Source organism: Bubalus kerabau, chromosome 6 (assembly GCF_029407905.1).
Source record: "Bubalus kerabau isolate K-KA32 ecotype Philippines breed swamp buffalo chromosome 6, PCC_UOA_SB_1v2, whole genome shotgun sequence".
NCBI lineage: Eukaryota > Metazoa > Chordata > Mammalia > Artiodactyla > Bovidae > Bubalus > Bubalus kerabau.
Window position 1 is genome coordinate 35,227,868 of NC_073629.1, and position 27,821 is coordinate 35,255,688.

The window sequence follows — 27,821 nt, forward strand, 5'->3', positions numbered from 1 at the left end:
AAAGTGAAGAGGAACTAAAGAGCCTCTTGATGACAGTGAAAGTGGAGAGTGAAAAAGTTGGCTTAAAGCTCAACATTCAGAAAACGAAGATCATGGCATCTGGTCCCATCACTTCATGGGAAATAGATGGGGAAACAGTGGAAACAGTGTCAGACTTTATTTTTGGGGGCTCCAAAATCACTGCAGATGGTGACTGCAGCCATGAAATTAAAAGACGCTTGCTCCTTGGAAGGAAAGTTATGACCAACCTAGACAGCATATTGAAAAGCAGAGACATTACTTTGCCAACAAAGGTCCGTCTAGTCAAGGCTATGGTTTTTCCTATGGTCATGTATGGATGTGAGAGTTGGACTGTGAAGAAAGCTGACTGCCGAAGAATGGATGCTTTTGAACTGTGGTGTTGGAGAAGACTCTTGAGAGTCCCTTGGACTGCAAGGAGATCCAACCAGTCCACCCTTAGGGAGATCAGTCCTGGGTGTTCATTGGAAGGACTGATCTTGAAGCTGAAACTCCAATACTATGGCCACCTGATGCGAAGGGCTGCCTCATTTGAAAAGACCCTGATGCTGGGAAAAATTGAGGGCAGAAGAAGGGTACGACAGAGGATGAGATGGTTGGATGGCATCACTGACTCAATGGACATGAGTTTGGGTAGACTCCGGGAGCTGGTGATGGACAGGGAGGCCTGGAGTGCTCTGGTTCATGGGGTGGTGAAGAGTCAGACTGAGCGACTGAACTGAACTGGACTGCAGCCCTCCAGGCTCCTTTGTCCTTGGGATTTCCCATGCAAGAATACTGGAGTGGTTTGCCATTTCTTTCCCCAAGGAATCTTCCCTACACAGAGATCGGACCCAGGTCTTCCACTGAAAGCAGATTCTTTACCAATGAGTCACCAGGGAAGCCCTGGCAATAAATCATAGTAGAACTCTTAAGTTGTTCAAATTGTTTAAATTCACCCCTGGCTAGCCCCTCAATGATCCAAAGCTTCGCAGTACCGCATCAGGAAGCGGTGATCTGATACGCAGAAGTAAGTTCAAGGTGACAACGAGATACACTCCATCTAGCTCATCCCTTTTCTATGCTAAGATTTAATTCCTACTTTTCGAGACTTCATCCTTCGCTGTTCCGGTGTCACCGCTGGGCGGGACGTGCTTGTTCCTCTTCCACAGGTGGGGCTCAGCTAGGCCCTGCCCCGGCCCCGCCCGTCACCGGAAATGAGGCAGCGGAAGTAGTAAAAAGCTCTCCGAGGGAGGCGGGCGCGCCGTGGAGGTGGCTGGCTGGTGGGATGGCAGATGAAGAAGAGGATCCCACCGTGAGTGACTGCCTCTGTTCCAACCCGCTTTTTAATTTACTATCTCGAGCACAGTAGCGGAAGCACAGTGGAGAATTGGGCTTCTTTACCTCAGTGATTCTGCCGAGAGTATCGGGGACTTCTCCCCGGGCTAGCCTTTTGCTTCTGATTCATCCTTTTAGTAAGCGGGGCAGGAGGAATAGGTGGCTCCCCGCCCTTTACTTTTGGTTCATATTTGCCAGAGACCCTTTGAATCACTTAGAGAATCATCAGAGGGCAAAGCTAGCATTTGTTAGGGCTCATTATGCAACAACAATTAAAGTGCTAAGAAAACTGTACACTTACTGTAAAATGGAAAAATAATGAACTCAAAGTCATTGAGCAAGTAATTGAGCCTCAGGTTTCATGTCATAAAATAGGATTAAGGTTTACTTGAGGAAAGTTCTTAGTACTGTGTAAGAAATGATTAACAAATACTAGTTTTGCTTGCTTTCATTCAATATCAACTCTTTTAATAGTAAAACTATCTAGAAATAGACCAACTTAGTTTTAAAAAAAAGAATGTATGGTCGTTGGAACTCCCTCAGGAGAGGCAGTACGATTGTTACGGGCATTGTAGAAGCCACTCCTGCGTGAGTCTGACGTTGGGCGAGATAGTTTTAATGCCCCCCCCAAATGCTAAAGTTTCATTGTTTTTTGCTGCTTGTTTTAGGCTTTCTGGCATTATACTGGTGTTGAAGATGTAAAAAAAAAATGTGAATTGTTAAAATGTCAGAAACAGTATTTGACATATCTATACATTTTAACTTCCAGTTTGAGGAAGAAAATGAAGAAATTGGAGGAGGTGCAGAAGGTGGACAGGGTAAAAGAAAGAGACTTTTTTCTAAAGAATGTAAGTAGTACTTGACAATGATTTTTTAAGAGTTTCCTTGCAGGGACAGTATTCTCAGACTTGCGTATAAATTCTGTTTGACCTGTGATTCATAGATAGTAATGATCCTAACCCCAATTTATATATTTATATATGTGGGTGTATATATGGGCTCACACAGACATACGTTTTTAAATTTTTTAAGTAAATACATGTGATCAGTGTTTCAATTCAGGTCCTAAGTAAGAATGTACCTCTGTTACTTTACCTGTCCCTTATCTTTCATCAGTTGGAGCAGGGACTCCTTTGACTGTAAGCAGAAGGTTCTGTTGGATCCTGAACAGGTCTGAGGGTAGGAATTAAGTTGAGGCTTTGAACTAAGGCAATGGACAAGGCAGGAAGATGGTGAACAATGTGAGGCAGTCCAGTGGCATGGAGATCATAAGATTTGTAATCTTCACCTTTTGGGTCTATTCTCCCTCAGTAGACAGGTTTGACCTTTATGGCAGTGGCAAGAAGAGCTGCTTCTACTACTGATGATTCAGGCCAGCCCCTGAAAGGCACCATGAGAACATGCTCTCCATCTTCCAATCCTGGTCCTTTATACATAGTTATGGCTGAGTGTAGATTAGGCAACACATGGAACACTTGGTTTACTTATGCCAGTTCCGACATAAGCAGTTCCTAAATGCTCTTGAAACTACAGAGTCAAGTAGTTTGGTTTTTTTTAAGCCATTCAAATTCTTTCCTATATCTCAATTTCTTACCTAAAGTTGACCACTCATTATTCCATTTCTGATGTTATTTACTCCATTCGTATATGGTTTTACTTATGGAGACTTCCCCGTAGCTCAAACGGTGAAGAATCTGCCTGCGAGGCAAGATACCAGGGTTTGATCCCTGGATTGGGAAGTTCCTCTGGAGGAGAGAATGGCACTCCACTCCAGTATTCTTCCCTGGAGAATTCCATGGACAGAGAAGCCTGGTGGGCTGCAGTCCTTGGGGTTGCAAAGAGTCGACATGACTGAGTGACTAACACAGTTACTTCCTAGGTAGGCATAAGAGGGTTACTACACCAGAGCATCGCAGAGTGATGCTTGGATACTTACCAGAGCCTTTGTTCCACTTGGATTTCTTTATTTTTGTGATGACAAGAATTCGGAATCTTCACAGCTCTTTCTTTGTCTTACCTGAATTTTCATGTATCTTACTTGACCAAGATCTGTTCTCCTAGACATTCTTTGTTTTAAAAAATTTTTTTTGCTAATATAACACAAAATTTCAAAGCATTCACTTCTCTATTTATGTCTTTACAGACTCTTTAACCAAATACAGTTTACATACTTCCTATCTAATAGGTTTTTCCTTTTCCAGTGAAGTATATTTCCCTACTGATGAATTCTCCCCATCACAATGTTAATGACAGAGTATTTTCTTCAAAATATTTAAGAGAAAATATTAAATTTATAGTGGAGAATCCAGTCCTGGCAGACATTACTTTAGCCAGGTGATCAAAGTAAGTATCACCAGTAATATATGTTGACATTAGGTACCCCTAATATGGTGCATTGAGAGGTCCATCATCACTGTGATTCCCTTTCTAGTAATGCATAAGCACAACCTAATCATGAGGAAACATCAGACAAACCGAAGCTGAAGGACACGCTACAAGATAACTGACCAGTATTCTTCAGAAGTGTCAAGGTTGTAAAAGACAAGGAAAGTTTGAGGAACTGTTACAGAACAGAGGAAACTAAGGAGACACAACAACTAAATAGTGTGGGATCCTGGAACAGAAAAAGTACACTAGTGGAAAAACTGGTACAGTCTGAGTAAGTTCTGTACTTGTACCAGTGTTAATTTCTTAGTTTTGATAAATGTCTTTGGTTGTGTAAGATGTTAACATAAGGGGAAACTGGATATAGGGATTCTGGAACTTCGTGCTATTTTTGCAGCCCTTCTTTAAGTCTGAAATTATCTTATGCCTCTTGTGTTTGTTTTCTCCCTCCTGTATCTGAACCTAAAGATTCTTGCCAGGATAAACCCTCCAGGGCACTTCTCTATCCCATACTGGCTTCTGGGTCATCCCTTTCTTTTCTTCCATGGGCCTGGTCTGCTTTCTTCTTAGTTCAGCCTGCTTTTGCTTCTCCTAAGTAGGAATTACTCTTTTTTTTTTTTTTTTAGGACTTATTCTTAATGTACTCCTTCCTTCTTTTAGAAGTGTTCTAGGAATCCCTTCCTTTTTTTTTTCTTTCTTTTGTTGTTTATATATTTGGCTGTGCTGGCTCTTTGTTGCCGGATGCTGGATCTTTAGGTGCAGCATGTGGGATCTAGTTCCCTCAACAGGGATGGAATCTGGGCCCCCTGCATTGGGAGCATGGAGTGTCTTAGTCACTGGACCACCAGGGAATTCCTCCCCACCCCCCTTTTTTAAACATAAAACTTACATACAGTGAATTATACTGATCTTTACTGAACGGCTTGATGAATTTTGTATATACTTACAACCAGCAGTCAGATCAAAATAGAAAACATTTCTAACATGACAGAATTTCTTAGTATTTATATACCCCTTTTGGGCTTCCCTGATGGCTCAGATGGTAAAGAATCTGCCTGCAATGGGGGAGACCTGGGTTCAATCCCTGGGTCGGGAAGGTCCCTTGGGGGAGGGCATGGCAACCCCCTCGAGTTTTCTTGCCCGGAGAATTCCCATGGATGGAGGAGCCTGGCAGGCTACAATTCATGGGGTTGCAAAGAGTTGGACATGACTGAGCGATTAAGCACACACACATACACATATATACCATACCCCTTTGAGAATCTGATACAAATTGATTTTCTTCCAGAAAAAGTGCACACACAAATAATGTATAAAATTTTTCTATATAATAGTAGGGTTCCAGGACTTCTCAAAGCTTATCTGTGGACTGATTGGGAATTTATAGACTATAGGATAAGAACCCTTATGGATCCCATCTGCCCCAAATTACAAAGAAATGTAAGTGTTGTGGGTAGGAGTATAGATTCTGGAGCCAGATTCTCTGAGTTTAAATTCAAGTTCAGTCTCACTAGCTGTGTGACCTTGGGTAAATCACTTAACTTTGTGCCTCAATTTTCTCATCTGTATATAATGGGGATAATAGTGGTTTCTATTTCACAGAATTGTCATGAGGATTAAATGAGCTTACAACAATGGCTGGCACATAGTAAGGGATATATAAATGGTTGGGGCAAAGACTTGAATTACTGTGATATTGAATGGTTTGCTTTGGAAACAAACCAAGATCATTCTATTGTTTTTGAGGTTGCACCCAAGTACTGCATTTTGGACTCTTTTGTTGATTATGAGGCCTTCTTGATTTCTTCTATGGCATTCTTGCCCACAGTAGTAGATATAATGGTCATCTGAATTAAATTCGCTCTCTCCCGTCCGTTTTAGTTCACTGGTTCCTAAGATGTTGGTGTTTACTCTTTGCCATCTCCTGCTTGACCACATCCAGTTTACCTTGATTCATGGACCTAGCATTCCATGTTCCTATGCAATACTGTTCTTTACAACATTGGATTTTACTTTCATCACCAGACACATCCACAACTGAGTGTTGTTTCCACTTTGGCCCAGCTGCTTCATTCTTTCTGAAGCTATCAGTAGTTGTCCTCCCCAGTAGTGTATTGGATACCTTCCGACCTGGGGGACTCATCTTTTGGTGTGATATATTTTTTGCCTCTTTATACAATTCATAGGGTTCTCAGTGGCAAGTATACTGTGGTAGTTTGCTTTTCTTTCCTCCACTGGATCACGTTTTGTCAGAATTGTCCACTATGACCCATCCGTCTTGTATGGCCCTGTGTGCATGACTCAGCTTCATTGAGGTATGAAAGCCCTTTCACCAAGAGAAGACAGTGATCCATGAAGGGGTTTACCTATTAGCAGTTACTTTTATTACTTTGCATTATACTTTTCTTCTCTTTTGCATTTTCTATGAAGCCTAAAAGGGCTTCACTGGCAGTTGCTTTGATCCAGGGAATAAAATGTCAAGATTCTGTATTATAAGCTTTTGCTTTCTCCTTTTGATTAACCAGTTCTTCCTGTAAGAAGGTAATTGGAGCTTTCTCTTATGTCCTCTTCCTTATAGTTATATCATAAAGGATTTTGCCTTCTTTTTTCCAGCCCTCCTCCCCCCCAAAACATAACTAAACCATTGCTACTCATCCTTTTCCTGCCAAGAAGTTTCCTACTTAAAGGTATTCTGGGGTTGTTGGTGAGTAGATAATGGAGGTTAGGGAAGAGTATTGATATCAGGGTTCAGTAGCTAGGCGAGAAGGGGAGTTTCTACCCTAGGGAAGGCTAGGTAAGAGCAGTTGCTTATGAGCTAGTGATTAATACCTTTCACACCAAAATTCATACTTGGAGACAACAAATATAATGTAAATATACATTTTTACCAATATCTTCTATACCTTGGTTCAATTCTAATATGAAAAAGGTATAAGTCAAGTTCTTTTAAGTAAACAAAAATGATTGTTCTTTGTACAGTACGGTGTATGATGTATGGGTTTGGAGATGACCAGAATCCTTATACTGAATCAGTAGATATTCTTGAAGACCTTGTCATAGAGTTCATCACTGAAATGGTAAGACTTTTTTTTTTAATTGGCCTTAGTTAACTGAGGAATGGATTTGAAATTCTAACTTTTAGAATAGAACTGTGACATTCTTTTGAAAAACTATTCATTTGAGTCCCTGTTTTGTGGAAGTTTCTGGTTACTGTTTATCATTAAGGATGGAGGGAGATATATATGCATGTATATGGGTATACGGAGCTTGGCTGTGTTCAGTTCCTGTGAATTTTTACCCTTTGTTTTGGATTATTTCCTTCATAAAGAATAATAGAAGTAAAATTACTGGGTCAGAGAGTATACATTTTTAAAAATCTTTTTCTGCTTATAAAAGTAATATTAAATTTAGAAAGTATTAAAGAGTGCCCAGAAGAAAATAAAAAGCTATAACCCTTCTATCAAGGGATAACTGATGCTGAGATTTTTGTGAATATTCTTTTGTCTTTTTACACATATTTTAAAACTTTACAAAACTGAAATCATGTAGTACATACAGTCATAGAGCCTGCTTTCTCACTTGGGTAAGTCTGCCACGTTTCCCTGTGTCACTGCATAATACTTTAATATTTTTGATGGCTTCAATATTAATTGGCTACATATACTCAAATTTGTTCAATGCCTTATTAAATATTTAGTTTCTTTTTTTTCAGTCATTAGAAATAATGCTGCAAGGAGTTTTTGGTTTTACACAGTATGACTATGTAATGGTAGGGGATGAGATTTGTCTAAAGGAAAGCCACCAATATTTATTAGTTACCAAGATGGACACAAAGTTTAAATGAAGTGGGTGGTTACAGAGAAATTACAAAATCATTTTATACAAATGAAGATCAACTATGTATATCAAAATACAAAAAGAAACATCAATGGATTTGATAGTTTTAATGTCTTTAGTGTAAAAAATGTCTATATAGCACTGAAACATTGCTAATAATGGTAGAAAGTGGAAAAAGAACATTAATAGAAAGACAATTCACAAATGAATAGCTATAATAATTAGAAGAGAAGGCTTCAAACTCATCAGCATTGTAATTAAAAAAATAAAACGTTAGATTTTTGAAAAATTAATTGAATTTAATATGTTTCTTTGTAATAGACTCATAAGGCAATGTCAATTGGAAGACAAGGTCGGGTACAAGTTGAAGATATCGTCTTCTTGATTCGAAAGGACCCAAGAAAGTTTGCTAGGGTTAAAGACTTGCTTACTATGAATGAAGAATTGAAACGCGCTAGAAAAGCATTTGATGAAGCAAACTATGGATCTTGACACCTTTTGTACTTTCTGAAGCTTCATTATCTTCTGGAGAAACCATACTTAATAACTGTATTTTCCACAGTAAGGCTCTGATACCTAACCATGTGAATGAGAAATGGAGAACCACGAAGTTTTCAGGCTTTATTTTCATGTTTTCAATTTTAGAGTGATATATGAGCCTTTAATTCCCTGCCATTATATTACCCTACTTGAATTACATATTAGATTTTAATGACCACATGTAAGTCAAAGTACCTTTGGTTTGCAAACCATTCAGTTTCTTCTGACTCTTGACCCTCTCAATGATGAATTAATATTTATGTATACTTGTGCCATTGTAGGTTGTACTGTAGCTGTTTAATATGTGAAATCTAAATGGCACCTTTGACTTTGATAGCTAAGATGTGTTTCATATATTTCTAAAGCTTTTAGACCAAAGTAGTGTAAGTTATTAAAAGATGGTAAACTGGTTTGTGTTTCTTTTAAGGAGAAAACAATATTAGAAAATACAGCGTTTTGTAGGAGTGTTTATTTGTCTTAAGATGATTTGTTTTAATACTCTTCTTTAGATAAGAGTAATTTTTTTATTTTTTGAGAAACTAAGCATTTCCTATGAATGGTTCTGTGTTGGAAGACATACTGGATTAAAAATCTTTGGGGTTTATACTATACTGTTTGTCAGATTTTAAAAGAACTCATTTTCCCAGGTCAGATTAAAACTTCTGAAAGTGCTTTCAGTAGCAGGAATGGCATTGCTGAAAAGTTGATGGCAGGTAAGCATTTGGGGTAGTGTTTTATTAACATATTTGTTAGTATTTATTTATTCTGAAAATGCATACTTGACTAAAACCATGTGTGGCTATGGAAACCACTTCTGTAGTTCACAAGTTTTGTGTGTATTTAGCTCATTGTATTATTCTTGCACTTAGCTGAAAGTAAGGATTAAAATTGCATTTAAAGGGATCACTGGATATTACTGTTTGTGAAACTGAATGTATTGTGTGCTGCTTATAAGCATTATCTATGAATCAGTACTTAGGAAGATTTTACTTTCTTAACCTATCAATATAGAGAATAAAGTATGAAAAATTAAAAGGATTACTGCTTGAGTTTGACTATATGATTTATCAGCTTTTCTCTCCCTTATAATTCACTAAAAACTTTTTTTCTGTATTCTTGTAATGCTCCTGAATTGATTGTGAGATTCAAGATACCTGGGCTGACATTTTTATTTGAAAAAGCAAAAACCAGATAAAAATCTACTTTAAACTGAAATCGAGATTGAGCGTGGAATAATAAAAGATCAGTATATTACTATTTTTGCTAGTCAGAGTCTGCTTGACCCTGAAGAAGGACCTGGTGGTAACCTGCCATAGGGGAGTTATACTGGGTGCCTGTATTAGTCAGCTTGGGCTCCATAACAAAAATGTCAGACTGAGTGGCTGGCTTAAACAATGGAAATTTATGTTTTCACAGTTCTGCAGACTGGAAGTCTTGAGATCAGGGTGCCAACTGGTCAGGTACTGGTAAGGAGTCTTCCTGGACTGCAGATAGCTGCCTTCTCCCTGTGTTCACATGGCTGAGAGACACCTCTGTTGTTTCTCCCTGTTATAAGGCCACCAGTTCTGTGGGATAAAGGTTCTACCCTTCGGACCTCATTTAACCTTAATCACCACATTAAAAGTCCTTTCTGCAGGATAGTTATTTGGGGATTCAGTTCAGTTAAGTCGCTCAGTTGTGTCTGACTCTTTGCCACTCCATGAACCACAGCATGCCAGGCCTTTCTGTCCATCACTAACTCCCAGAGTTTACCCAAACTCATGTCCATCGAGTCAGTGATGCCATCCAACCATCTCATCTTCTGTTGTCTCCTTCTCCTGCCCTCAATCTTTCCCAGCATCAGGGTCTTTTCAAATGAGTCAGCCCTTCACATCAGGTGGCCAAAGTATTGGAGTTTCAGCTTCAACATCAGTCCTTCCAATGAAGACTCAGAACTGATCTCCTGTAGGATGGACTGGTTGGATCTCCTTGCAGTCCAAGAGACTCTCAAGAGTCTTCTCCAACACCACAGTTGAAAAGCATCAGTTCTTTGGCGCTCAGCTTTCTTTATAGTCCAACTCTCACATCCATACATGACTACTGGAAAAACCATAGCCTTGACTAGATGGACCTTAGTGGACAAAGTAATGTCTGACTCTTTGCCACCCCATGAACCACAGCATGCCAGGCCTTTTTAATATGCTGTCTAGGTTGGTCATAACTTTCCTTCCAAGGAATAAGCGTCCTTTAATTTCATGGCTGCAATCACCATCTGCAGTGATTTTGGAACCCAGAAAAATAAAGTTAGACACTGTTTCCCCATCTAATTGCCATGAAGTGATGGGACTGGATGCCATGATCTTCATTTTCTGAATGTTGAGTTTTAAGCCAACTTTTCACTCTCCTCTCACTTTCATCAAGAGGCTCTTTAATTCTTCTTCACCTTCTGCCATAAGGGTGGTATCATCTGCATATCTGAGGTTATTGATATTTCTCCCCGCAATCTTGATTCCAGCTTGTGCTCCTTCCAGCCCAGCGTTTCTCATGATGTACAATGCATATAAGTTAAATAGCAGGGTGACAATACACAGCCTTGACGTACTCCTTTTCCTATTTGGAAGCAGTCTGTTGTTCCATGTCCAGTTCTAACTGTTGCTTCCTGACATGCATGTCTTACTATTTTGCTAATGACCCTGGCATTAAGAAATTTTTTGAGAATTTGTATTAAAACTTTTTAGGTTGTGAGTGTTAGGACTTAAAAATAACATAAGCAGAAAAAACAATTTATTGGCTTATCCAATTGAAAGGAGAGAAAAAAAGGATGGAATTGACTTCATTTTTCACTGGATCTAAAAGCTTGAAGAGAATCATGACTCTGCCCATCTTTATCCTAGTTTTGGTTTTACTCTTAGGAGCCTCAGTGTATCAAGGAATAAGATAGATAGCAGTTCTAGGGCTCCATCTGTACAACTGATCAAGAGAGTACTTTACTTCCAAGTACCGAAGATTTCAAGCAAAGGCTGTGGTTGTCCTGGCTTTGGTCATTATTCTTCGGCTAGGAAGAAGCTGTGTTATAGCCTGGATCTCATGCCCTACCTCTTTGTGAAGAAGGGCTTAGAGTGGGGCTGGGAGCTAGGTACTGCTATTAGCAAGAAAGGGAAAGAGAGATTGGGCAGATAGACATAACAAGTGTGCACTGACTTGATTCATGAGCTTGCTTATTAACTGAATTCTAACAGTAAGGCATTGTGGCTCTTTTTCAGTATATAGAGCTGCACTGTGTAATATGGTAGCCACTAGCCATAGGAGCTGTTTAGTCAATTAAAATTGAAATTAAAATTACTCAGTTGGGAGAAGGAAATGGCAACCCTCTCCAGTATTCCTGTCTGGGAAATCCCATGGACAGAGGAGCTTGGTGGGCTACAGTCCATGGGGTTGCAAAGAGACGCGACTTAAGTGACTAAACAGCAGTAGCAGCAAGCCTTTAACAGCTCATTCACAGCTCATGCCACGTGCAGATATGCATTTAATGTTTTGATGAAAAAGGCAAAAAAAAAAAATCTTCTGTTGCACTACTTATATTTCAAATGCTCAATAGCCCCATGGCTACCGGCTACTGCACTGAACAGTGCTAATACGTTTCATTACAGACGAATTTGGATAGTGCTGACCTATTGCATTCTGGTGCACTCTCCTAAGTTAATTTACGTTTTTGTTTTTTTTTAATTTACTATGAAAAACCTCAAGCATATACAAAATAGTATCTTGAGCCCTGAGCTTCAACAGTTAACCAATCTAATGTAATATCTTATCTTGTGGGAGGGGTAGTGTTATTTTAAAGCAAATCACAGGTACTGTCGTGTCATTTCATGTATAAGTACTCCAGTATGTTTCTCTAAAAGGCTAAAAAAGCCGAAATACTGTTACCATACCCTAATAAAAATTAGCCTTAATTCCTCAATATTCCAACTCATGCCCAATCAATCCCTGTTTAACTCTCCTCATTTGTCTCAAAATAGCTTTCAGTTTTATTAGTTTTCTATTGCTGCTGTAACAAGTTACTGCCAATACAGTGACAAGACAAATTCATTATCTTTCCAGCTTTCAAGGTCAGCAGTGTTTGACGTAGTCTTTACTGGGCTAAAATCAAAGTACCAGTGTGGCTGCATTCCTTTCTGGATGTCTTAGAAGAGAATCTGTTCACTTGCCTTTTCCAACTTTTAGAAGCTACATTCCTTGACTTACCGTCCTCTTCCATCCTCAAAGCTAGTAATGTTGCATCTCTCTGACCCTTCTTCCATCGTAGTAACTCCCCTAACCCCCAGCTGGGAAAGATTCTCTGCTTTCCCATGTGATTATACTGGACCCACCTGGAGAGACCAGGCTGCTCTCCTTATTTCAAGGCCTTGATCACAGCAAAATCGGTTTTACCGTGTAACATTCCCAGATTCTGAGGATTAGCACATGGACATCTTTGGGGGGCTGTTACTCTGCCTACCACAGTTTCTTAGTAACAGGATCTAAACAGGGTGTCACGCATTCCATTTGGTGAGTATGTCTAAATTTCTTTTAATCTCTAATAGCTCCCCTCCCCCATTTTCTTTAAAGTGAAGCTCTTTAAAAAGAATTCATACCTTTTTTTTAAGCAAGCATGTTTATTAGTTGCTCAAGCAGAGTGTCGGAGAGCAAGCTATGATTCACTTGAAATTGTTGGTTTTACTGTAACCTGGTTTCCTTAGGTAAAAACTGAAATATTAATTCTAAGTGTAGAAATTTTAAAATGAGGGAAATAGTTCACTTGGCCTCTCTCCACAGTGGAGAGAGGTGCTGTCTGAAGAGTCATTTGGCTGCTTCCCAGGAGGCCTCAGGAGGTTACTTGGGAGAATGTATTGTAGCTGAGTTTGATTTGCAGCATGGCAGGCTTGGAAACTGATTTCATCAGCAAATAGAGAGCACATCAATCTCTTGGGGTGACTCAGACTCAAAGAAACCAAATTCATAAGACCATGGTTTGTAAATGGATGCTAATTTACAGATCTAACGTAAAACTTGCATTGTGTGGCCAACAAATTCTTCCCTTCTCTAGGCAGTGGGAAACAGAAACATTAATTATGAGGGTGAACCAGAATTTGGGGAGTTACATGAATGCTTTACTCAGAGCATCTGGTAAGATAAGGTTAGGGCTGATACAGAAACATGGAAAAATGGCTCCCCAGGGCTTGAAGCAATACAGAGTGGGCATGTTGCTTGGGATCTACCTTTAAGACTGCCTTGTGGGACTTCCCTGGTGGTCCAGTGGTTAAGACTATGTATTCCAATGCAGTGCCTTCAAACCCTGATTGGGGAGCTGAAATCTGACATGCCTCCCAGCCAAAAACCAAAACATAAAACAATATTGTAACAAATTCAATAAAGACTTTAAAAATGGTGCCCCCTGCCCCCACACCACCCCCCCAAAAAAAAAGACTGCTTTGTTACTGACACTGGAAACTTGTCTTTGAGTTTTCACTTCCATTGACAATACCCATCCAAGCATTATCTGTTTGTCAGCTTTAAGGTGACTTTGTGTTTCTACTCTAAGTAGTTTAAATGTTCATCTTAGTTCAAAGGGGGCAATTTTATTTTTAAATTCTTCAGGGAAGCTTCATAGTTGCCCGTTAGAATTGACAACACTGAGCATTGTGCCTGACAATACTTTTTCAAGAGCCCCACCTGAGTCCCAGAACATTCCCAATTCTCTAGGCCTGATTTTCTTAGGATCTCTATGCTTCCCTTCTTAACATAAATAGAGACTGAGAGTGGATGACCAGTGAGCAAGATGTTAAGTGTGTTGTTGAGGCTTTTGCTTTTCCTGGGTCCTAGTGATGGCTATATGAGCTAGTCAGACTTAGGTTATGGGTTGGATCAAGGAAAACATTTTGATGTATCAGACGAGTATTAATTAGGTACCTATTATACTTGAGGCATAGCACAGATACCATTTTGCTTTATGGTATCTGGATAAATGGGATTCTAAAGTTATAGAAATAAAGTCAGGAGCATATTTTTTATGTTATCAGTAGATTGATCAGAGTTTCAATTTGAACTTTTGTATAAAATCCAAATTCATATGTTATTTGTAGCACTGAGTCTTTGCACATGCTGTATTATACTTAACACAGAAAGCCTGGTAAACTGTTACAAAGTTGTTGGGTGTATTCTTTAAAATAAGAAGAACAATAGCTAAAAGAGAATTCATTTTCTCATTTGCCTTTGTGTGGCCATTTTAGATAAATAAAAATTTATTAGAAAAGAGCCTGATTAGATATGGATCAAACTCTAAAGAACTATTACTACTATACTTAATTTTTCTGAACTTGGGTTTTTGTAAGTATTTGGGGGACGCATGAACTTATAATAAGACACTTACATAGATTTTGGTGAATATGCTTTTCTTCAATTTCTATAGCAAGTTCTACTAAACATGGTCTTAAGCTTATTCAGTTCAGTTCAGTTCAGTTCAGTCGCTCAGTCGTGTCTGACTCTTTGCGACCCCATGAATCGCAGCACGCCAGGCCTCCCTGTCCATCACCAACTCCCAGAGTTCACTCAGACTCATGTGCCTCGAGTCGGTGATGCCATCCAGCCATCTCATCCTCTCTCGTCCCCTTTTCCTCCTGCCCCCAATCCCTCCCAGCATCAGGGTCTTTTCCAATGAGTCAACTCTTTGCATGAAGTGGCCAAAGTATTGGAGTTTCAGCTTCAGCATCAGTCCTTCCAATGAACACCCAGGACTGAGCTCCTTTAGGATGGACTGGTTGGATCTCCTTGCAGTCCAGGGGACTCTCAAGAGTCTTCTCCAACACCACAGTTCAAAAACATCAATTCTTCGGCGGTCAGCTTTCTTCACAGTCCAACACTTACATCCATATTGCTGGAGACTAACTAGCTTTATCCTGAAATACCCATCTGAAATTACAATGTTTAGTGTGCATTACGTATTTGTAGGGGAGCAAAATTTGCCACAATGAAATGTATCTCTGGCATGAGGATTATTTTAGGTTGATTATTTTTAAGAAACAAAAGACTCAGGAAGTCTTTCTTATCTCCCCCTTAAATACCTAGAGGAACTTAGATAAAGGACCTGGTCCAGGAAGAACACTATTGCCAGTGATGTCTACACAGTGTGGGCTAAGTGTGGGGGAGCTCTGCAGGGCCTGAAGACCCATTTCCCTTTGTGTCCTGCTGTCACTGCATGACCCAGCAAACATTTGTTTACCAAACATTTCCCTTCTTCCTATAAATTGTTTTCTTTCCATTTGAAGTCCCAAACCCTAACCCCTTCTCTTTCTCAGATGGCATATAAGCCTCAATTGCCTAACTTGGTTTGGAGTCTCATATTCTTATGGAGCCCCCATACATAAGTAATTCAGTTCATTATTTTCTCCTGTTAATCTGTCTTGTGTCAATTTAATTATTAGGTCAACCAAAAGAATAAGAGTAGGGGGAAATATCCCCCTCCCCAACAGTTGGTGCAGTCAAGATAATCTTCACTGGCTGGAAAAAACTGAAAAAATCTCCCAAAACTGCTACAGATGAAGAGATACTGGGACCTCTGACAAAAGCCAGCAGGAGGTAAAACTTTCTCACCATGTCAGCCTCCCAGATCTCTGTCTGCAGGTTCCAGTGAAATCGAAAGTGATGAGAACCTTTTTTCCCTATTTCTAAATTTAGATTAGCAGGAGAAAATATTTGTGAATCGAGTCCCTTGGGCATAATAATTTCATTAGAAATTTGGTAAATGAGTTCTCTCAGCTTTTATTGATCCTTTTCCTCTCAGAGATGGTCACTGCTTTTCTTTGTGCGTTGTGTCCTTTGTTTTGTCTAGGTCTTAAGAGCTTGGCTTTATGACCAATGAGAGTGTTCTCTGTGGTCTCCACCATCAGGAAGATGTATGTATCGGCATGCATTTGGCAGTCAGACAGTCAAATAGACTGGGATTCTGAGCATCTGTAGCCTGTTGGTCAGAAGTCAAGGTTTCAACCTAGCCTTGCAACTGGCTTTTCTTTTTTCCAACTGTGCCAACAATTGGGAATCCCAGTCAACAAGGAGCCTTTGTCTTCTCAACGTTAGTTGTAGTGCTGGAAAAGTCCAATTCCTGTGGCACCTGCATGGTGTCACAGATTAGTGGGTCTTTGACTGGAGGCATTTCACGTTCTCATGAGAAACTGGAGACACTGCAGTATATCATTCTTACCACCCATGATAACAGAGGCCTTTGCTTTCTTGATGAACTCTGGTAATGAACTTTCTGTATCTTATGAGGGCTACATTCTTTGTGCCTCTTGCATTTTTGGTTAAGCCATAAAAAGGTTTACTGGTTTGAGTCATATTTGAGATTATTAGATCCTACTCATCAAAGGCCAGAGGGTGAATCATTTGAATTGGCTATATTGAAAAGGAAAGATTTTAGAGAACTCCCATTCAAAAACCAAGTTTAAAAGTGGGTTAAAAAATATACATATATAATGGCTACCTTAAGGGACTCCCTTAATAAGATGGAAGGACAGAAATTAGAACAAAAATCAGAAACTGCTCAGATTCCTTCTTATTTGCCTTCAGCTATTTGCAGATATTATAAAAAATTAGGACATTTGAGGTTTAATTGTTCTATACTTAAGAAAAAGAAGGAAAAAAAGAAAAACGATTTGGAAGTTGGGGTGACAAAACATTCATTCAGCTCAGTCGTGTCCGACTCTTTGCGACCCCATGAGTCACAGCATGCCAGGCCTCCCTGTCCATCACCAACTCCCGGAGTTCACCCAAACTCACGTCCATCGAGTCGGTGAGGCCATCCAGCCATCTCATCCTCTGTCTTCCCCTTCTCCTCCTGCCCCCAATCCGTCCCAGCATCAGGGTCTTTTCCAATGAGTCAACTCTTCACATGAGGTGGCCAAAGTACTGGAGTTTCAGCTTTAGCATCATTCCTTCCAAAGAAATCCCAGGGCTGATCTCCTTCAGAATGGACTGGTTGGATCTCCTTGCAGTCCAAGGGACTCTCAAGAGTCTTCTCCAACACCACAGTTCAAAAGCATCCATTCTTTGGCGCTCAGCCTTCTTCACAGTCCAACTCTCACATCCATACATGACCACAGGAAAAACCATAGCCTTGACTAGACGAACCTTTGTTGGCAAAGTAATGTCTCTGCTTTTGAATATGCTATCTAGGTTGGTCATAACTTTCCTTCCAAGGAATAAGTGTCTTTTAATTTCATGGCTGCAGTCACCATCTGCAGTGATTTTGGAGCCCCCCAAAATAAAGTCTGACACTGTTTCCACTGTTTCCCCATCTATTTCCCATGAAGTGATGGGACCAGATGCCATGATCTTAGTTTTCTGAATGTTGAACTTTAAGCCAACTTTTTCACTCTCCTCTTTCACTTTCATCAAGAGGCTTTTTAGTTCCTCTTCACTTTCTGCCATAAGGGTGGTGCCATCTGCATATCTGAGGTTATTGATATTTCTCCCGGCAATCTTGATTCCAGCTTGTGCTTCAGCAGCCCAGCGTTTCTCATAATGTACTCTGCATATAAGTTAAATAAGCAGGGTGACAATATACAGCCTTGATGTACTCCTTTTCCTATTTGGAACCAGTCTGTTGTTCCATGTCCAGTTCTAACTGTTGCTTCCTGACTTGCATATAGGTTTCTCAAGAGGCAGGTCAGGTGGTCTGGTATTCCCATCTCTTGAAGAATTTTCCACAGTTTATTGTGATCCACACAGTCAAAGGCTTTGGCATGGTCAAGAAAGCAGAAATAGATGTTTTTCTGGAACTCTCTTGCTTTTGCGATGATCTAGCGGATGTTGGCAATTTGATCTCTGGTTCTTCTGCCTTTTCTAAAACCAGCTTGAACATCTGGAAGTTCACGGTTCACATATTGCTGAAGCCTGGCTTGGGGAATTTTGAGCATTACTTTACTAGCAATTGTGTGGTAGTTTGAGCATTCTTTGGCATTGCCTTTCTTTGGGATTGGAATGAAAACTGACCTTTTCCAGTCCTGTGGCCACTGCTGAGTTTTCCAAATTTGCTGGCATATTGAGTGTAGCACTTTCACAGCATCATCTTTCAGGATTTGAAATAGCTCAACTGGAATTCCATCACCTCCACTAGCTTTGTTCGTAGTTATGCTTTCTAAGGCCCACTTGACTTCACATTCCAGGATGTCTGGCTTTAGGTGAGTGATCACACCGTGGTGATTATCTGGGTCGTGAAGCTCTTTTTTGTACAGTTCTTCTGTGTATTCTTGCCACCTCCTCTTAATATCTTCTGCTTCTGTTAGGTCCATACCATTTCTGTCCTTTATCGAGCCCATCTTTGCATGAAATGTTCCTTTGGTATCTCTAATTTTCTTGAAGCGATCTCTAGTCTTTCCCATTCTGTTGTTTTCTTCTATTTCTTTGCATTGATCGCTAAGGAAGGCTTTCTTATCTCTTCTTGCTATTCTTTGGAACTCTGCATTCAGATGCTTATATCTTTCCTTTTCTCCCTTGCTTTTCACTTCTCTTCTTTTCACAGCTATTTGTAAGGCCTCCTCAGACAGCCATTTTGCTTTTTTGCATCTCTTTTCCATGGGAATGGTCTTGATCCCTGTCTCCTGTACAATGTCATGAACCTCCGTCCATAGTTCATCAGGCACTCTATCAGATCTAGTCCCTTAAATCTATTTCTCACTTCCACTGTATAATCATAAAGGATTTGATTTAGGCCATACCTGAATGGTCTAGTGGTTTTCCCCACTTTCTTCAATTTAAGTCTGAATTTAGCAATAAGGAGTTCATGATCTGAGCCACAGTCAGCTCCCAGTCTTGTTTTTGCTGACTGTATAGAGCTTCTTTATCTTTGGCTGCAAAGAATATAATCAATCTGATTTTGCTGTTGACCATCTGGTGATGTCCATGTGTAGAGTCTTCTCTTGTGTTGTTGGAAGAGAGTGTTTGTTATGATCAGTGGGTTCTCTTGGCAAAACTCTATTAGCCTTTGCCCTGCTTCATTCCGTATTCCAAGGCCAAATTCGCCTGTTACTCCAGGTGTTTCTTCGGAGAAGGCAATGGCATCCCACTCCAGTACTCTTGCCTGGAAAATCCCGTGGACGGAGGAGCCTGGTAGGCTGCAGTCCATGGGGTTGCTGGGGGTCAGACACGACTGAGCGACTTTCACTTTCCCTTTTCACTTTCATGCATTGGAGAAGGAAATGGCAACCCACTCCAGTGTTCTTGCCTGGAGAATCCCAGGGACGGGGGAGCCTGGTGGGCTGCCATCTCTGGGGTTGCACAGAGTCAGACACGACTGAAGTGACTTAGCAGCTTAGCAGCCAGGTGTTTCTTGACTTCCTACTTTTGCATTGCAGTCCCCTATAATGAAAAGGACATCTTTTTGGGGTGTTAGTTCTAAAAGGTCTTGTAGGTCTTCATAGTACTGTTCAACTTCAGCTCCTTCAGCGTTACAAAACATTAAATGACTATAAACTAGTCCTGGAAGCCATAAATAGCCACAAAAAATGACTGGACAAAAATATGGGTTGTACCCCATTTGCAGATAGATATGGCTGGAAAGAAAATGTGGGTTATGGGACTTCTTAGTGATCCATGGGGTTGCAAAGGGTCGGGTACAACTTAGCGACTGAACAACAAGAAGAAGAAGCGATTCAGTGGTTAAGGCTTTGCGCTTCCAATGCAAGGGACAGTTTGCAATCCCTAGTTGGGGAACAAAGATCCCACAGGCTGTGCAGCATGGCCAAAAAATTATATATTAAAAAAAGGATCCCGCCAGCTCCGGCTTGCTGCCTGCCTACTCCCAGGTGTAGGGTGTGTGTGTATGGCGGTGGGCCGGGGGGACGTTCCTGCTGCTGCCGCCACTTCTTTCACACTTTAGTTGGAAGCCAAGTGCCCGTTCTCAGTTACTGAAGAGCTGGCCGCGCGCCGCAGTCTCCAGCACGGAGGCACTCCGGCCGGGCTTCCAGCCTCTTACCTTACCCCCGGACTCTGGGAGGAGGGGGAGACAGGGACTCACCGTGGGGAGGAGGAGGGAAAAAGAAAATCAGAGAGGAGGAGCGGGTGTGTGTGTGGAGGGGGCGGGGACGGCGGCGAGAAGCTTGCCACCTTCGGGCACCGCCGCCCCACCCCACCCCCCCGCGCCCCCAGCCAGCCCCACTCCCCCCAGTGAGCGCCCAAGTTGGAGATGGATTGAAATTTCTTTCAAAACTTGAAAACAAGAAACAAAGTGTTGTATGGATAGAAGGTTAAGATGCATCATGTCGGGACCCCGAGTGCTTTATACTAAATAATATACCACGAGCAGCAGATCCATAAGGAAAACTCTAGAAATTGCATATAGGGTGCATACGTCTTGACCGACTCAGCAAGAAGGTGGATTTATGTCCCCATGTCTGTAGAGATGGTTTACAGTTCAGCCCAGATGAAGCTGACGGAATGAGACTACGGGCTGTGCCTCCGCCAAGCATGTTGCCACTGTTCAAAATGAAGGGGAAGCCCAGAAAGGGAAGAACTACCAGAACGGAGATGTGTTTTGCGCTGAGTATAGGATCAAACCGGTGGAAGAGTTCAAATACATGAAAAACGGGGCAGAAGAGGAGCAGAAGATAGCAGTCAAGAACCAAGAAACCTTGGAAAAAAGTGAGAGTTCAAATGTAAGACTTTAATAAAGCGATTCCAGGATTAGTTCATCAACCCAGAGCAAACATGTACATCTCTGAAACCCAACAAGAATTCTTCAGAATGTTGGATGAAAAAATTGAAAAGGGTCAAGATTACTGTTCGAAAAAAGAAGATACCACATAAAGCGGGAGCTGCTACTGTGTAAATAGGTTACACCCCAGTTGAAATCTTTGCAGACTGTTTTCTTCAGCCAACAGCACTATAGCAAAAGATTGTTCCATATTGTATGCCCCATTAAATTACAGTGTTTCTTAATGAACTTGCAAAGGAATATTGCTAAAAACAAACAAAAACTGTTATCAAACTTTCTTTGTTGCTGCTAGTTAAAACTTGTAACTTTTCACTTCTCTCAGTGTCCAGGTCTGCGGCAAAACCCTGCAATTTCGCCTTAAAGATACCGTTTTACAGATGCTCTCCAACCTGTTTTCTATAAGATGAGGTAGTGGTGAACTCAGATATCCAACTTCTGTTCTAGACTGGTTCTGCTTCTAAGACAAGCGCCTCCTTACCCCCTCCCTCCTCTCTGCCCGGAGCAGTCCAGAGTCTTGCTTCTCACTGGCAGTGTTGTGCTTTGGAGATGGGATGGTTGCTATGGCAAGACTAGCTTTTTTGCTAAGAAGAAGTAGAGACGCTATTGTCGATTCAAAGCATGTCATGACATGACTCCTGAAAGTGACATAGGAGTGAGCGGCAGGTGATTTCATTTCTTGGGTCTCTTAAAGATCAAGCTTGCAATATCAGTTTTGCTCAGATACAGCAGAAGTGCCATCACAATCATTTAGAATCCTTCTTGCCCACTTTTTTTCTAAGAAAATTAAACATTTTACTGTTTTTATATTAAAAAAAAGAAAGAAAATGTGTGTTACCCTCCATTTGTGACTAGCAAACTGCTGCCAGTCTTAAAGGAAATTACAACCTAGGATGACAATGGCATTATGAGGAATGTTCCAATTAGATAAGATCATTTAAAAAGTGTACTTAAAAGCAAGGGCTTCCAAATCAAACAAATAGAATTGGATACCTATTTTCATTGGTATGCAGGAACTGCCAAGAGGCCTCCAAATTCCAAAATAGCTTCATTGAAAAATTTGTTGTAAAGGCATAAATAAGATGGGAGGCCAATGGTCTGACTGAACTTGTTATTTATAACTCAAATTCAGAGCATAATAGGAAATTTTTTTAGACCTTTTCCCCTAAGCTAAATGTACCCAGATAGAAAAGCATTGCAGCATAAGTGGGTGGACAAATCATTCCTATGATAAGCAACTAAACTTACTGATTTCTCTCAAAAGGTTTGTAAGTATTCTAGCCTTAGAAAATCAAACTCCTTCTTGGAGGAACTTGCTTTCCTTCCCTCTGCCTTTGGGATGTAAGTGTTCTACAAACTTTAGGGAGGTTTTTTTTTTTTTTTTTAATGTAGTATAGTTGATTTACAATGTTATGTTAGTTTCTGCTGTACAACTAACTGTTCTATATATAGAATATATATTCTTTTTTATTATGGTTCATTATATGACATTGAATATCCTATACTATACAGTAGGACCTTATCATTTATCTATTTTATATATAGTACTTTGTATCTGTTAATCTGTATCTCCTAATTTATCCTTCTCCCACCTCCTTTCCCCTTTGATAACCATAAGTTTGTTTTCTATGTCTGTGAATCTGTTTCTGTTTTGTAAATAAATTCATTTGTTTCATGTTTTAGATTCCACGTATAAGTTTTATCATATGGTATAGATATATCTTTCTCTGTCTGATTTATTTCACTTAGTATGATAATCTCTTGGTCCATCCATGTTACTACAAATGGCATTATTTCATTTTTTTATGGCTGAGTAGTGTGGTGTTGGAGAAGACTCTTGAGAGTCCCTTGGACTGCAAGGAGATCCAACCAGTCCATCCTAAAGGAGATCAGTCCTGGGTGTTCATTGGAAGGACTGATGCTGAAGCTGAAACTCCAATACTTTGGCTACCTCATGTGAAGAGTTGACTCATTGGAAAAGACCCTGATGCTGGGAGGGATTGGGGGCAGGAGGAGAAGGGGACGACAGAGGATGAGATGGCCGGATGGCATCACCGACTCGATGGACGTGAGTTTGGGTAGACTTCAAGAGTTGGTGATGGACAGGGAGGCCTGGCGTGCTGTGATTCATGGGGTTGCAAAGAGTCGGACATGACTGAGCAACTGAACTGAATTGAACTGAGTGTAGTATTCCAGTGTGTGTGTGTGTGTGTGCGTGTGTATCTTTATCCATTCATCTTTTGTTGGACATCAAGATTGCCTCTGTGTCTTGGCTATTGTAAACAGTGCTGCTAAGAACTGGATATTTCCCAGGTGACTCAGTGATAAAGAATCTGTGTGCAATGCAGGAGGTGCAGGTTTGATCCCTGGGTCAGGAAGATCCTCTGAAGAAGGAAATGGCAACCAGAGCTTGGAGGGTCACAGTCCATGGGATTGCAAGAGTCAGATTTGACTTAGTGACTGAACAGCAACAAATAGTTGTTTTCACAAGTTCAGTAAGAATCGGTTCTTCTTGTAACAGGACACAATTGGACATATTAGCTATATTACCAAGTCTATGGTTGGATTATCATATTTAAGAGAGACATACATAGACCAGAAATATGATCAGAATGCTTTAAGAAACTAAGGTTGACTTTATGTAGCCAATAAAATCTCAAGGAGAAACAGACTGCTGTCTTGCTTACAGAGTTTTCAGCAACCATACTGAGTAAGGAAGATCAATTCCTGACAGGTTACAGGAACTTCAGGTTATTGGGGGACCTTGAAAGACAAGAATTCACCCCAATATATATGAATTAAAGGCAGTTCTAATGGTAAGTTGTCAACTTGACTTCTTGGCCTCAAGAAACGTTTAAAAGTCCAATCTTAAATTCCATATGAAATTTTCCAACAAAGCAGTTTAGGAGAGCCTAGATGGTCAGTTCCTATTCTTGCTGTATTTAAGTAGATTAAATAGGCCAAGTTATTGAAACTAAACTTACTTTGCAAACAGGTTTGTTTTAAGTTGGTAAAAATGAGGGTGATTTTAGAAAAATTATGTTTTAGTAATACACTGTGGATATTAGATTCTAATACTATCCATTTTCTTTGAGGTTTGTTTTATACCAATAAACTGGACTAGATCCTCATATCTAGCTATAACTGGACTAGTCTCCTCATATCTAGCTACAACTCTCTGAACTAATGTCTGATTTTTCCCATTCTTTTGATTTGGGGTTATTGAGAACTGCCCTTGTTCCTGAAGCCCTGAACACTAAAACTAGAAAACTTGATATAAACTCCAGAGAAAACACCACAGTTGCTCATGTTTAGAAAATCTTTTTTTGCCTCTTCTTATGTGGGCCACTCAAAGTTTACCAGTATATTTGATGACATCACCAAAGACATTCAAATGACAATTTGAAAATCTATCAAGTTGTCACTGCCTGCCCTATTCTGTCTGAGTATGCTTTGAGCCAGACATCTAGAAATCTCTATTGGCTGCTTTCAGATCTCAGGAATTGGTATTATGTGTCTGCTCCAATCATTAATCATTGTTTTTATTTTGTCCCCATAGAAACGCCTTAGTAAATACATGATTGCTTCCACCATAGCCCTAATTTAGGGAGCCCACCTGATCACATCCTCCTGAAATTATTTAAAGGTGGGACTGTAGGGGAGCAAAATTTGCCACCCTAAAATGCGAAATGAAAGTCACTTAGTCGTGTCTGACTCTTTGCCATGGAATTCTCCCAGCCAGCGTACTGGAGTGGGTAGCCTTTCCCTTGCCCAGGGCATCTTCCCAACCCAGGGATTGAACACAGGTCTCCCGCATTGCCGGCAGATTCTTTACCAGCTGAGCCACAAGGGAAGTCCTCTCTTTGGCATAAGCATTATTTTGGGCTAATTATTTTTAACAAATAGTTGACTCCAGAAGTGGTGGTTTTTTTTGTTTTTGTTTTTTTTTTGTTTTTCACCTCCAGCTTAGCTGCTTAAAGAATTTAGATAAAGTTCTGGTCCTGGAAGAGCACTGTCACTGGAGATGTGGACACAGAGTATGGGCTAAGTGTGGTAAGGGGAGCTCTGCAGGGCCTGGAGACCCGTGTCTTCTTTGTGTCCCATTGTCTTTGCATGGTCCAGCAAACATTGGTTTACCAAACATTTTCCTATCTTCCTGTAAATTGTTTTCCTCCCCTTTAGAGTCCCAAATCCCTAACCCTTTCTCCTTCCCTCAGATGGTGTATAAGCCTCACTTGGCCTAACTTGGTTTCAGGCCTCCTATTCTTGTGGGGCCGTGCTCATGCTCACAGCTGTGTCCGACTGTTTGTGACCCCGTGGATTGTAGCATGCCAGGCTCCTCTGTCCAAGGAATTTTCCAGGCAAGAACACTGAGTGGGTTGCCATTTCCTCCTCCAGGGGATCTTCCCGATTCAGGGATGAAACCTGTATCTCCTGTGTCTCTTGCTTTGTTAGGCAGATTGTTTACTACTGTGCCACCTGGGAAATCCCACCATATAGAGGTAATTCAGTTCATTTTTTCTCCTGTTGATCTGTCCTGTACCAATTTAATCATTAGGACAGCCCCCCCCAAAAAAACTCAAGAAGGATGGGGGGGGAGATTTCTCCCTTACAAACATATTATTAACATTTCCTTACATAAAGTTTCTAGTTTCTAAAAAATGTTGAACTATTAATTTAAATAGATTATTTTCTTTCCAAAACATGTTTTAAAATTTATTTTTGTTTTCAATATAACATTCAGATATTTGCTTATTTACTTTACATCCTTGCTTCATGTATTCTTTTGTTTTTTCCTTTCTCTGGCTCTTTCTTTTTTGTTGTTGTTTTTAAAAATTTATTCTTTAATTTGCCTTTATTTTTTTATGTCGTAACAAGAAGGTTTTTTACAAGGTTCAACCATCCACATACAATTTAAGCTTTTATTTGGGAGTATGGAGAGGAGCTCTGGTAGATGCGGTATTCTTCGTTCATAATCTTGGAGAAGCAGCCATGGTGTTACTCTGTTCTTCTAGAGCCACTGCTGGTTCTAAAGCACACAGCTCTGTGGTATGTATGTATGAGTGTGCATTCTAATGAGAGTGGAACTTTTAAAACAAATTCCCTTACACCCACTGATCATTCCCTGTCTAGCCGAAGGCAAGATTTCTTAGGTTTGTACTCTGCTTCCTTCCAACTTTTGAGGAAAAACTAAAAACCTTTATTTCCCCCCATTTGGAAATGAGATTTGAGAATCAGATTAAAAGGAGTCCACCTTAGCCTATAGAGTTATTTGAGTCACAAGACATCATGAATCATTCTGTCAAGTTAGAACCTGCATTTTCAAATGATGCTTAGCCTAGTTGCTGATCCAGAGGAGGCACTGTAAATATTTGGTGAATGATCGAGGCAGTACCTTTCCAACTAAGGACAGCCTTTCATCTCAGAAAGCCTTGTCCTTTCTGAACAATTCTCTGCTTTTCAGCAACTAGAGTGAAAGACAAGAAGATCTAATCTTAACCAGGGTGGCTGAGTGTAGAAGGAAAGGTGGTATCTTAGGCTAACAGCTATTAAGGTTGTAGTGTAAAACTTGATGTTACATTAGGAAGCAAATGTACAGTCAATGCATTTATCAGTGTAGAAGTAATAAGATGTGCCAGATGTCTTGTATTTCAGTGCCTGGTTCTTTTCCTCTCCATACCCTCCTTTTCTGAAAATACAATGGCTGTATACTGCTTCCAATAATTTTGACTACCCTTAACTAGAAACTTAAATGCAAATAACACTATGTCCTAGGGCATGGGGGATATAAACATTAATGACCTCTTATTCCCTCTGCCTTATCAAAATAAAGTCCATTTTCTTCAAGCTAAAATTCCCAGTTATTACATGGTGGAGTAAAAGTAGATAAAGAAGGTTTTAAGATTCAGAATAGTTAGAATCTTGGCTCTGCTACCTATCAGTTGTTAGATGACCTTGGGTGAGTTATTTCCCTTAATCTCTAAAATGGTAGTAATTAACAGGGCTTCCCTGGTGGTTCAGAGGTTAAAGCGTCTACCTCTAATGCAGGAGACGACTGAGCGACCTAACTAACAGGCGCTTTAAGGAAGATGGTGAGGCTTAAATGAGAACAAAAACAGGACATTTTGGTTTTTACTTGATGAATACCAAAGTTATCCAGTGCCAGAAAGTCAGGTTATTCCTTTTTTTTTTTTTTAATACCACTCAGCTGCTAATAAGTGGTAAGATGTTTTACAGATTGTTCTTGATTTGTAATTCTTTTGAGATTTACATGAAGATTTAAATGATGCTCATTCTAGCAACTGCTGTTCTTTGAGAATTAAGGTTGAGAAGCTGCTTGCCGGGTAAACTATACTGGTAAAATAGTCAATAGACTATTTCCAAGATATATTTAACCCCTTTTTCATTTTATACATTCTGCAAAGTTGTTGTTGCTATTGTATTTAACATCAAGACCCTTTGTTGTTTAGTCGCTAAGTCGAACCCTTTAGGACCCCAGGGAGTGCAGCACACCCGGCTTCCACGTCCTTCACCATCTCCCAGTTTGCTCAAACTCATGTCCGTTGAGTCCCTGATGCCATCAAGATCCTAACAGGTTAGGGTAACACTAACTTGTGTTTACATTTATTTTTCTGTCACTTATCATTGAGAGGGTTCTTAATGAAGACTTTCTTCCAAGAGTTAATCAAGGCTAGGCAATTGAAGTTTGCAGTTAAGCGTCTGTGCTTAAATTGTTTTCTATCAATTTGTAAATATTTTCCTAGCAACTTTTCCTCAAGCTATCGCTTCTTTTATCTTGAACTGGCTCAAATTCTTCCTTTCCAGAAATGTTTTTTATGTTTATTACCAGCCTCTTTTATCACATTTTCCTCACTTTGGGAGACCCAGGTTACTCTTTTTAGCCTTTCTGAGGACTAAGTTCTTACGGGTTTACGACGCTGATTTCCTGAGTTCTACGTGATTATACCCCTGAATGCTTCATTCAGCTTGGCTAAGCATCAGA

General features: G+C 40.2%; 1 protein-coding gene and 1 pseudogene across 8 annotated transcripts in view; both read left to right on the forward strand.

Annotated features, from left to right (window-relative positions):
- Positions 1–1,199: 1,199 nt before the first annotated feature.
- WDR47 (WD repeat domain 47) overlaps positions 1,200–27,821 on the forward strand; it is an 88,542-nt gene continuing 61,920 nt past the window's right edge. The window contains exons 1-2 of one of the 8 annotated variants that reach the window (XM_055584874.1): positions 1,200–1,312; positions 2,105–2,183. In XM_055584874.1, the coding sequence (XP_055440849.1) occupies positions 1,293–1,312; positions 2,105–2,183 (99 nt within the window). In that variant the 5' untranslated portion in view covers positions 1,200–1,292. Of the gene's footprint in view, positions 1,313–2,104; positions 2,184–12,465; positions 12,625–15,536; positions 15,691–25,115; positions 25,321–25,732; positions 25,868–26,910; positions 27,040–27,233; positions 27,414–27,821 lie in introns of those variants that run through there. The other 7 variants (XM_055584879.1, XM_055584878.1, XM_055584876.1 and 4 more) reach the window with 7 other exon arrangements.
- Positions 6,711–22,500, forward strand: LOC129655816 (uncharacterized protein C1orf21-like; annotated as a pseudogene).